The following is a 12,444-nucleotide window of genomic DNA, read 5'->3' as shown; positions in this document are numbered from 1 at the left end:
TACAGAAGAGATATATTTATTGAACACTTCTGCCTTTTCTGCTTTGTTGTTATAATTCTACCATATCTATCTAGCAATTGGACCAATTCTATGTCAGAATTCTTTTTGTTCCGAATGTATTTAAAAACTTCCTTCTCATTGTCCTTAACTCTGCTGGCCATAGATTTTTCCTTGTGTCCCTTGGTTTCTCTTATCAATTTTCTACAATTCCTAACTTCTGATTAGTATTCATTACCATCAGCCTCTCCTTTCTTCCATTTGCTATATATTAGTTTTTCTATTTTTATTTTTACAGAAGCCTTCACTTCCCCTCTAAACCAAATTGGCTTTTAAACTAGCACAGCATTCTTCCTCAATTGTGTGATTTTTGTCTTTTTTTGGACATCTAGTGAGGAATTCTTATCATTCACATTTTTCTGATTAAATTCTTCCTCCCAGTTGATTTGACTCGTAATTGTTTTCAGCTTTGTGGAATTGGCCCAATTAAAGCACCAAGCATATATATTACTGGTCTGGACTTTATTCTGCTTGCACATTGTAAATGTGATCATGTCATGAAGACTTGTACCTACGCTACCATTAACTTTTACTTCTGTGATCACTTCCTCTTTAGCTGTTAGGACAAAGTCTAATATAGAATTAACCCATGTTGGCTGCAAGACTTTTTGAGTTAGGAAATTCTCATCTATAATGTTTAGAAATTCCAAGGATGTTTTAATAATGGAAGCCTGAGGCTTCCAGCATATGTCACTCAAATTGATGTGCAGGGTTTTTTCCCTACATGTTATATATTGATGTGTAAGAAACCGGTCATCCTGTTCTCTAGTGTGATTTGGTGGGCTGTAGCAGACATCAGTGAATACCCTATTCTTATGCTTTATCTGTTAGGACATTGATCCATAAGCATTCAAGGTCATTAACTTCTGCATTATCAGTGACTAGGAAACAGGTAATGCCACTTCCTCTCTCCTTTTGTCCTCTTGATCCTTTCTAAATAGATTGTAATCATTTATTTTAACATACCAGGTTTCAGTAATACCAGCTAGATCAAATTTATGCTCATAAATGAGCAATTCCAGTCCATCTTGTTTGTTACCCATGTTACTAGCATTAGTGTATAGGCAATCCAAGAATTTCTCTTCTTTATATCCTTTGGTTTCTTGATTAATTTTGTTCTCAACATCTCGATTTTTGTGCTGAGTGCTCACATCTTCCCTCTTTTTACCCTCCCTTGTGTTATTAGTTTAACCGCCTCCTGACTACTCTAGGCAGCCTGTTCCTAAGGAGATTAGTCCTCCTACTGAGGTTGAGGCCATCCAAACAATATAGCCTCCTCTCCTCATGGTAGGTGGACTGATATTCCACAAAACCAAAACCCTCCATCCTACACAACTTGTCTACCCAATGATTGTCTTCCAGAATCTTCTGCCTTCTTTTGCTCATGGGACAGGAAGGATCTCAGAATGGATTGCTTGGACATTAATCTTCTTCAGCACGCTTCTGAGTTCCCTGAAGTCATCTATTATCTGTGAGATATCCCACAATGAAGTGTGATATGAGCCATCACCAGTGGATGATCCTTGCCCATAGACTTCAGAAGCCTGTCCTGTTTTAGAGTGACATCTTGTGTCTTGGCTCCAGAAAGGTAGCATGGTCTCTTATTGTCTGTCTGTTCCTTGTAGAAATGTTCTTTGGATGTTCTGAGTATTGAATCTCCCATAAGGATCATCTTTCTTCTGTTTTTGTTTGTTTGTTTGTTTACAGTTTGGGCCAAGGTGCCATCCACATGTGTCCCATGCATCTCTCCATTCCCTTGGGCCTGCTGGATCTTTAGACATGTCTTCCGTAGCTTCCATGTTGATGATTTGGTATCGATTTGAAATTTCCAGCTGTGTGGAATTCCTTCTGCTTCTCTTCTTTCTGGTGGCCACAATCTGCTTATCCTCCTCTATCTCCAACCATGTAGAATGAATGACATCTTGCCTCAAGTGGTTACAAACTTCCAGGCCTTCTCTCTGTCTTCCTCGCTCTCCAATTCCTTTGTGGCCTGCTCCATTCTTCCTTGAACGAGGGTACTGGTGTTTCCAGAATCTAGTTGTCTAGGAACTCCTCAGCTTCTCTGATTCTTAGTAACGTCTCACTTTACCTCTTCAATTCAAGAATATTTTCTTCTAGCACAGCCACCAATTTGCACTTCATGCATAGCAAATCTCTTCTGTCTTCAGGCAGGAAAGAGAATATGGCACATCTGCTGGACATCTTGATATCACGTAGTGCTGAATCTGGAATGAAACCCTTTCATACTCTCCCTCTAACTCTCTCCGAAACTCCTCTCCTAGCTGCCTCTGTTTGCAGATCTTGAGTTCACCCATTAAATGACTTTTATACCAAGTCTTCCCTGCTTACCTCAACTCACCACCGCTGAGTGATTAACCACTCAGACACTTCAGACAGCTGGACTGATCAAAGTTCCAAGGGCTAGAGCCTCACAGCCTTTAACAAGGCGGTGATTAAAGCTCCATGGTCTTACTCAGGGTATGTCTACACAGCGATTAAACACCCATGGCTGGCCTGGGTCAGCTGACTTGGGCTGAGGCTGCAGGGCTGTAAAATTGCAGTGCAGATGTTTGAGCTCGGGCTGGAACCTGAGCTCTGGAACCCTCCGAGTGGGTAGGGTCCCAGAACCTGGGCTCCAGCCCAAGCCCGAACATCTGTACCACAGTTTTACAGCCCGAGCCCAAGTCAGCTGACATAGGCCAGCTGTGGGTACTTAATTGCAGTGTAGACGTCGCCTCCGGGGCCCATGGACCAGCTACGCAGCCATCTGTCAGAGTGTTCAAAAGTTTGAAGTCTTCATCTTTGTGAAATACCATTACTGCAATTTAAATAAAATCTTTACCTTTTTAGATCATAATGCAGTTTAATCTCTCTCTCTCTCTCTCTCTCTCTCTCTCTCTCTCTCTCTTTCAAAAACAATAACTTGGTTTCAGCTTTTTCAATTTGAATGGTTTTGGCAGGTATATTTTCATAGTCCAATATTTCATCCTGTAGAGTAGCTTGAATCACTGACACAATGTGCAGTTCACATGCAAATAATCTGTTTTTAAATATTTTTACCATTCAGTTTGACAAAGGGTATGCCTACAGCATCCGCCATAACTATGGAAAAGAAGGCAAGAGGACTGATTATACACCATTCAGCTGCATGAAGATTATCCTGTCCAATCCACCAAGTCAAGGGGATTATCATGGTGAGTATTTGTAACTGCCATGTTCACAGTGCATGGAACCCAGAAGCTCTGGAAGAGAACTGATCGGATGGTTGTATTACTGGCAGGAGTTAGTAGTTAGTAGCTTATGCCAATCATTGCTGACAAGCTAGTGCTCTTACTCTTCTGGTGATTTGACTTATTAGATCAGGCAAGAGAAATTCATTCAGCTGTACTTCAATATGCTCTCTACTAAACTCTTCACTAATCTTTTTCCCACTTTCCAATTTGCTTTGTAAGTGTCTTAGAAGACAGGCACTGAAGTTTCTTACAGCTCTACTTTCAAGCTGGCTAACATACTCCAGTAATATTGCATCCATTTAGTTTTTAATAGGCTAATCCTTCAGCAATAGTGTTCATCTTCGAATCTCATGGTCAATCGGGTTAATAAACTAAGATTAATTAAGAAATTTAACATCTCGACTTTACATATTTCTCTAAATCTGACCCAGTCCTGGGTATAGAATGATATATAAAACTCTCCTTTTCATTAAGTTTCATAAATGTTACACTTCTCCCTGCATGAAATTTTCTGGAGGACCTTCTGTTCCTAGAGTAGACTTTTATCCACCCCTTGATCCTAACTTATTTTGAAAAGACTATGACAGATAAGTGGTGTCTTGGACTATTCGTCCAGCTGAGCTGCTGTTTGACAGCCTGTGTGTGTGTGTGTGTGTGTGCAGTACATTGCATTACGGGAGATACTTTCAAAAGTTCCTAAGGAATTAAAGGCATTAATTCAACAGGACTTGTGCTCTTCGGTCGCTTAGGATATGTCTACACTGCAGATGGAAGTGAGCCTCTCAGCCTGGTTAGACAGATTGTGTTAGTGGGGCTCCTGCTAGCGTGCTAAAATAGCACTGTGGATATGTTGCTGCACTAGCAGAGCTTGGGCTAGCCACCCAAGCTCAAGCCTACCCTATCCCCTGGGTCTGAGTTTGAGTGGCTAGCCTGAGTCTCTCCCAGTGCTGCAATGTCCACACAACTATTTTTAGTGCACTAGCACGATCCCCACTAGCATAAGTCTGTCTAACGAGGCTGTGAAGCTTTTTCCCCACTGTAGTGTAGACACACCCTTAGATGCTTTACACACACAACCTGTATTTACTAGTAATAAGTCACTCATTTGACTTTGTGTGCAACAAGAATTGCTTTTGTTCGTTTTCAGTGATGGGATTCTTGAAGATATTTTCACTATGGAATAAATACTATTGTCCCTTTTAAGGATCAAGTCCCCTTCTACGTTAGTTTTCCTATCTGTTGTGTGTGTTCATCACAGCCTAATGTTACTTTTTGTATTTGAGATTATTTTAAATGTAACAGTGTGATAGCTGTTTTGTGACTGTTTGTGTCTGTTAATAAGGAACCTAATTAAAACTGTTTTCCACTCAGTGAATGTGAATCTTGGCCTGCTTATGTTGTAGTGCATTATGTAACTCTTGAGCCTGTAATGCCCTGATAACCATACAGTGAAGTAATCTTGTAAAAAAAGAGTAAAACAATTGCACACATGGGCAATTAACTTCTTTATTAATAAGCTGTTAGACAATTAAGAACAGCTTAGTCAGTCTCTCGAGTATATTATTGTACTAACTCTTGGGTAAATAGCCTTGTTTGTGTGCTTGTTTTTTATTCCCCGTCAGGGTGCCCATTCCGCCACAGTGATCCTGAGCTACTGAAGCAGAAGCTGCAGTCATACAAGATTCCTCCCACTGGGATAACTCAGGTAGGGTGTAGTCTGTTTGGATTCCTCAGTAATGAGGAATCGGGCACTGCTTTTCAGTTTCATTTAATATCCATGTATCAATGCTATGTACAACTTGTCAGAGTGTAGGTGAAATCTCTCTTCTTGTAAAAGAATTAAGTCAGAGTTGTGGCTTTTCTGCATTATTACTTTTGCTGATAATGTTTTCACCCTGCAGCTAAATGGAGTCATACTTTTTTTTCAACTTATTGGCTCATAAATTTACAACATTAGTTATTTTTTATATTGCAGTGGGGACAATAAGGGATTTAGAACTATTCTCTTTTAAATATATTTTACAGCAATTTATTATTAAAGATTCTTAATGAAGTTGGCAGTTAATGGCAGCATTATTCTTTTTTGGGAATTGTTTTTTAATCTTGTCTGAAAGTGTGAAAGTTACAGTGCTGTGTAGTCAATGGAAATTGTGATATGCATTAGTCACTGTGCTATGTAATATAAAATTCTAATAATCCATTAGTTACACATATATTTGTTTTAATATTTGACTCATTGTACTGAACTACCTTAATCAATAAAAGTACGTTATACTGTTTTGCAAAATCTTACAAAGATTTCAGTGCCTTCTTAAAAGGGAGCATTAATAAAATGTTGCTGAAAACCTGATGTAACTAAGAGATGTTGAAGGAATAAGAATGTTTTGACATTGGGGTGGTGGTTTCTTGCACTGTTGGGCTGGTTGAGGAGTTGGTTGTGTAAAAGGACAACCAAGTCCCTTGCTATAGGAAGCCAAATGGATCACAGAGCTCAACTGAGAAAGTCCAGCAGAGAAGTTTAAAAAAAATGTACTTTAGATGGCCAAAACCTATTTTAAGGCTATAATCAACAGAAAATATTTTTTCTGCCCTCGTAATGTGAAAGATAAGGAATCTGGCATACACAGATAGTTGAACTAGTGAGAGGAAAATTTGAAAGCCCCATTGAAATGTCTTTATTGGATGCCTGCTGCAGAAACAGTCAGTGTACAGATTAAATAGCAATAGTCTATAGTATTTATGTGTAGGCATACATATCCTTAGCCAGTTCTGGAAGACCCCAAACTGGTGGTCTCTCTCACAGGACTATATTTTGTTTTGTTTTTATTTTTATTAATCCAGATAAAAGTAATGTCCCCTAATGAAAGACCTCGCTCTGCAAGTTGCAAATCAATAGCCAGATGTCTTTCTGACCTCAGGCCAGTAAATAACACATTATTTATTTGTCTTAAGCAATGTCAGCGATCAGTGATACCTTCATTGAGTTTCTTCTCTTTTTATGTGCTTCAAACCTTGGTGCCGGTTGAGATTTTTCCCACAATTGATCATTAGAGACATTGGTGAGAAACAGCCACGTAGTGGGCCTTTAGTATGTGTTGATATCATAGAATCATATAATATTAGGGTTGGAAGAGACCTCAGGAGGTCATCTAGTCCAATCCCCTGCTCAAAGCAGGACCAACACCAATTCATCTGGTTCATCTGAGATTATGATCCTATGTACTTGGATGAGGGAGTAGTTTCTTTATATTCATCATCGTTCCTTAGCTCAGGTAAGTTATATTTGTTTCCTAAAGTAGGGATTGGCTTCACTGAGGTAGCATCTCTGAAGCCATTATCATCAACTCCCTTGAAAGTACTATTTTCTTAATTATTAATAGTAATGACAATTTGCCTTTTTCATCTGTAAATCTCAAAGTGCTTTCTGAGCAAAGGTAAGTATTCTTATTCCCATTTTGTAATTACGGAAACTGAGATTGAAGACAGGTGAAGTCACTTGCTCATATTCACATAGCAGAATAGTGACAGACCCAAAAATAAAAATAAATTCTCCTTAATCTATGTCCAGTGACCTATTCATTGGGTCATGCCACCTGCCTTATATTAAAAAAAAAAAAATTTATCAGAAGGCTGGTTGCTCCCATTCTACAGGAGCAATTCTCACACAACAATAGTTATTAAAATAAATTTGAGCCTAAAATGCCCATGTTTTCTTATCACTGTAGTTCTTTACAATAATGCAATGTAGTTGTATTATTCTCAAAGTGAGTCTACACAGTTTTTGTACCACTTTAACTATATTTGTTTGAAACTGGTATATTTAAAGTGTTGCAAGCCCCTAGCGTGGATGCAGTTATACTGTTTTTATTATATTTTTATTATATTTGTAATATTTTTATTTTAAAAGTAAATTTCCAGGAATAGGCTATACTAGTATAAGACATATTTATACTGATATAACTGCATCCACACTAGGGTTTAACTAATTACGTAAAAAAAAATCGCCACCCTTATTGAACTAGTTAAATTATTAAAAAAAAAAAAAAAAACCCTCTGTAAACCAGGTGGGTAGGCAGTTCCTACCCATTGCTGGAGTTCAGGGGTGGGAATGGAGGCTGCAGTCCAAAGAAACAATATTATTTACTAGTCGATGAAATTTCAGCTAGAAAAAAATATTTTTGGTTGGGAAGAATAGCAATAGGAAACATTGATATCTGACAAACGCAGAGAAGGTAAAATGATTGATGTAAATGTAAAAATTAAATTAAAAACATTTGGGGTAAACTTTCAGAGTTGTGACCAGGGATTTAGCTGTCCAATTCACAAAACGTATCAAAATTGTTCAAATAAGTCCCCCTCTACAGCTTTGAAAATATACCCGTAAGGTACATTTTCCAAGCTGTGTGCAGAAATAGGCATATGCATGGGAGTGTGTTTCCATAGGCTCAAACCTCAAATATGTAGGACAAAGATAAAAGGTCATGGAGCAATATGTGAATGTTTCAGGTCACTGGTATATACTGTTCTCTCTTCCCCAATTAAAATCAGTTAATCATGTAGAGCAGAAGGCTGGATTCCAAATGTACTATACTTTTACATATGGGTACCTCAGATACAGGTAAGGGAATTGCATCTACAGCTGTAGATCAGCTAATAATTCCTAGATTGTCCTTTATGCCACAGTTATTTGAACTAACATGCAGATCTTTAAATGGACTTAAAGGCTGTTGTTTTTCCATATTGGATTTTGTCAGAAATTGCCAGAAAAGCATTTGTACAAGAAATCAAAAAAATTAAATTCTTACACTAACAATATGAACAGCCTACTGGCATCTTCTGCCATTTAAATAGCACAGTTGTCCTATGATGTACTTCCCAGGGTTTGATTAGAATGTAATCACACATAGCTCAGTTTGATAGACGACAAGCAATAATTGCTCTCCCCGGGTAAGTACAAAAAACCATAGTTATCCACTATAATAAATTCTGTAGAATTAACATCTTTTAGTGTGATACATGCTTAATTTTTATTTTTGGTGATACGGTTCTGTGTACTAATTTAGTGACGTGCAAATTACTTTGGCTGTCAGTGAAGTTCTAAAAAATTGAGGAACATCCTATGCTGAGTCTATGTAGTGCCCATCTTTAAAAAAGGGAAGATGGAGAATCCGGGGAACTACAACCTCACCTCAGTCCCCAGAAAAATCATAGCGCAGGTCCTCTAGGAATCCATTTTGAAGCACTTGGAGGAGAGGAAACTGATCAGGAACAGTCAGCATTGATTTACCAAGGGCAAGTCATGCCTGACCAACCTGATTGCCTTCTATGATGAGATAACTGGATCTATGGATATGGGGGTGGACGTGATATACCTTGACTTTAGGAAAGCTTTTGATACGGTCTTCCACAGTATTCTTGCCAGCAAGTTAAAGAAGTATAGATTGGATGAATGGACTATAATTAGATAGAAAGCTGGCTAGATTGTCGGGCTCAACGAGTAGTGATCAACGGCTCAATGTCTAGTTGGCAGCCGGTATTAAGCGGAGTTCCCCAGCAGTCGGTCCTGGGGCCGGTTTTGTTCAACATCTTCATTAATGATCTGAGTGATGGGATGGATTGCACCCTCAGCAAGTTCATGGATGACACTAAGCTGCGGGGGGGAAGGTAGATATGCTGGTGGGTAGGGACATGGACCAGAGTGACCAAGACAAACTGGAGGATTGGGCCAAAAGGAGTCTGATGAGGTTCAACAAGAACAAGTGCGGAGTCCTGCACTTAGGATGGAAGAATCCCATTCATTGCTACAGGCTGGGGACTGAATGGCTAAGCGGCAGTTCTGCAGAAAAGGACCTGGGGATTACAGTGGATGAGAAGCTGGATATGAGTCAGCAGTGTGCCCTTGTTGCCAAGAAGGCTAACGGCATATTGGGCTGCATTAGTAGGAGCATTGCCAGCAGATCTAGGGAAGTGATTATTCCCCTCTATTCAACACTGGTGAGGCCACATCTGGAGTATTGCATCCAGTTTCTGGCCCCCACTACAGAAGGATGTGGGCAAATTGGAGAGAGTCCAGCAGAGGGCAATAAAAATGATTAGGGGGCTGGAGCATATGACTTATGAGGAGAGGCTGAGGGAACTGGGCTTATTTAGTCTGCAGAAAAGAAGAGTGAGGGGGGATTTGACAGAAGCCTTCAACTACCTGAAGGGGTTTCCAGAGATGATGGAGCTCGGCTGTTCTCAGTGGTGGCAGATGACAGAACAAGGAGCAATGGTCTCAAGTTGCAGTGGGGGAGGTCTAGGTTGGAGATTAGGAAAAACTATTCCACTAGGAGGGTAGTGAAGCACTGGAATGGGTTTGCTAGGGAGGTGATGGAATCTCCATTATTAGAGGTTTGAAGGCCCAGCTTGACAAAGCCCTGGCTGGGATGATTTAATTGGTGTTGGTCCTGCTTTGAGGAGGGGGTTGGACTAGATGACCTTGAGGTCTCTTCCAATCCTAATCTTCTATGATTCTATGAAAATACTATTTGTTCCATTAAGGGTGGATCCTATGAAATTAGGATTTCCAATAGAACGGCAAAAAAATGAAAAAGAAAATAAATGATGTTTCTGTTAAAAACAACACAAGTGGGAACCTGTACTATGCAAGCTATGCTCAGGAAACACATTTAAGACTTGCTTTAGTTTGGTTTCATAAAATATAGTCCAAATATATATGGATTTATTCTTCAACAGATATATATCCATAAATATCTCTATAAATGGATGCCATAAATGGGTATAGATAAGATTTTTTTTAAAAATTAGGGTGTATGCTGACTTTTGAGCTTATATTGTGTCTATGAGATGTTGCATTCTTCTTTGAGTAATTGCACATATGCATTCCACTCTTGGTGTGCACATGCCCATGGAGGCACTTGAGCACCCTCTGCTTCCATGCTACACTGGCATCAAACCATGATGGTCTCTGGAACTGCTCTGCTTGCATTTGCAAGTTCTCTCAGTGTACTGTGTTCTCTTGTATTATAAATAGTGTTATTAAGGTTATTAGTATTTAGTTAGTTAGATTTTTTTTTTATTCATCTCAGGGTTTAGGTTGACTTCCAGTGCTCTGGGATGCCTCAGTAACTGGGCTTCAAGCCCTGCGTTTCCTGCAATAAGGCTATGCCTGTGATTGACCTGCACTCAAATTGCTTGAAGAGCCTTGGGGAAGCTCTTATTGTGGATTGTTGCCAAATTTGCAGGGACTTTAAGCCTGACATGAAAAAGAGTAGAGGTTATATGGATAGACCACCTCCTCCTTCTACCTCTGCTTCAATGCCTGCCCCACCTTGACATTTAGGGGGTTCTAAGCAGGCATTTTAATGGGATTCTCAAGGATGATGTACCAGTTCCCAGGATGCCAGACCCCATTTTTTCATTGTTTGCAAGCCACCTTTCCCATTTCTTCAGTGCTTGGTCCCATATCACCACATTGGATGTTGAGCAACGTAGAAGTGGGATGCACTCTCCAATTTATTTCTATTCCTCCTTCCCACCCTCCCTCTCTGTCCCTCTTCAAGGAATCCTCTCATGAAGAACTTCTGGTCCAGGATGTTTAATTTCTCCTTCAGAGGTTCTGCAGAATTTAAGAGGGAAGGGTTTCTTTCCTAATCCCAAAAGCCAAGGAAGGGCTCAGACCTGTTTTAGACCTGTGTCAGCTCAACAACTTTCTCAAAAAGATAAAGTTTCTCATGGTCACCCTGGCATCCATTATTCCCTCTCTGTATCCCAGAGACGGGTACGCTGCCCTCGATTTAAGAGATATCTACTTTCATGTGTTGATATACCAAGGGCACAGAAAGTTCCTCAGATTGATAGTGAAACAGTCGCATTGCTGGTTCTATTTGGCCTATCTGCAGTTCCTCGGGTGTTCACAAAATGTATGGCCACGGTAGCAATATTCCTCTGGAGATTCGGAGTGCATGTCTATCCTTTCCTGGATGACTGGCTAGTCAAAGCTCAAGTTATAGCTAATGTTCATCTTAGTCAGTTAATCTTAAGGATTTAAGTATCGGGGGTAGCCGTGTTAGTCTGTATCCACAAAAACAACGAGGAGTCTGGTGGCACCTTAAAGACTAACAGATTTATTTGGGCCTAAGCTTATGTGGGAAAAAACCCACTCCATGCATCTGAAGAAGTTCAGAATATGGCCCTAGAAAGTCATGTGGCTAAATGGACACCTGGCATAAGGTTGTGTAGCATTAGACTTTATATTTGTAATACAGTAACTCCTCACTTAATGTTGTAGTTATGTTCCTGAAAAATGTGACTTTAAGCAAAACGATGTTAAGCAAATCCAATTGCCTCATAAGAATTAATGTAAATGGGGGGGGGGTTAGATTCCAGGGAAATGTTTTTCACCAGACAAAAAACTACACACACACACACACACACACACACACACAGTATACGTTTTAAACAAACAAACAATGTAATACTGTTGACAGCTATGATGAATGTGAAGCTTGGTTGAGGTGGTGAAGTTAGAGGGTGGAAGAGGGTGGGATATTTCCCAGGGAACACCTCGCTGCTAAATCAGTGGTTCTCAAACTTTTGTACTGGTGACCCCTTTCACATAGCAAGCCTCTGAGGGCGACCCCCCGCCCCATATAAATTAAAAATACTTTTTTTATATATTTAACACCATTATAAATGCTGGAGACAAAGCAGGGTTTGGGGTGGAGGCTGACAGCTCGCGACCCCCCATGTAATAACCTCATGACCCCCTGAGGGGTCCCGACCCCCAGTTTGAGAACCCCTATGCTAAATGATGAACTAGCACTTGGCTGAGCCCTCACGGGTTAATACATTGTTGTTAATGTAGCCTCACATTCTACAAGGCAGCAGGAATGGAGGTGAGGGGAGATAGCATAGCAGACAGAGACAGACATACACCTTGTGTGTGGGAGAGAGAGAGACATGCACACTGCCCCTTAAGTAAGCTGACCCACTCTTAAGTGCATTGTCTTTTTAAGTGGATCAGGAAGTTGAGAGAGCAGCTGCTGCCCCAGGCTCTCTCTGTCTCTCTCTGTCTGTGTCCCCACCCTGCTCTATATGGAGAAGAAGGGGTAAGCGGGGTGTTGGAGCAGGGCGGAGGGGGACACCCTAACAT

At 40.2% G+C, this 12,444-nt stretch overlaps 1 protein-coding gene across 1 annotated transcript in view; it reads left to right on the top strand.

Annotated features, from left to right (window-relative positions):
* PRIM2 (DNA primase subunit 2) overlaps positions 1–12,444 on the top strand; it is a 266,903-nt gene that overhangs the window by 226,770 nt on the left and 27,689 nt on the right. The window contains exons 11-12 of the mRNA XM_026654855.1: positions 3,125–3,251; positions 4,913–4,995. Coding sequence (XP_026510640.1) covers positions 3,125–3,251; positions 4,913–4,995 — 210 coding nt within the window. The remainder of the gene's footprint in view (positions 1–3,124; positions 3,252–4,912; positions 4,996–12,444) is intronic.

This window comes from Terrapene carolina, unplaced genomic scaffold (assembly GCF_002925995.2).
Source record: "Terrapene carolina triunguis isolate 2854851 unplaced genomic scaffold, T_m_triunguis-2.0 Scaffold42, whole genome shotgun sequence".
NCBI lineage: Eukaryota > Metazoa > Chordata > Testudines > Emydidae > Terrapene > Terrapene triunguis.
This window is presented reverse-complemented; position numbering and strand designations above follow the sequence as displayed.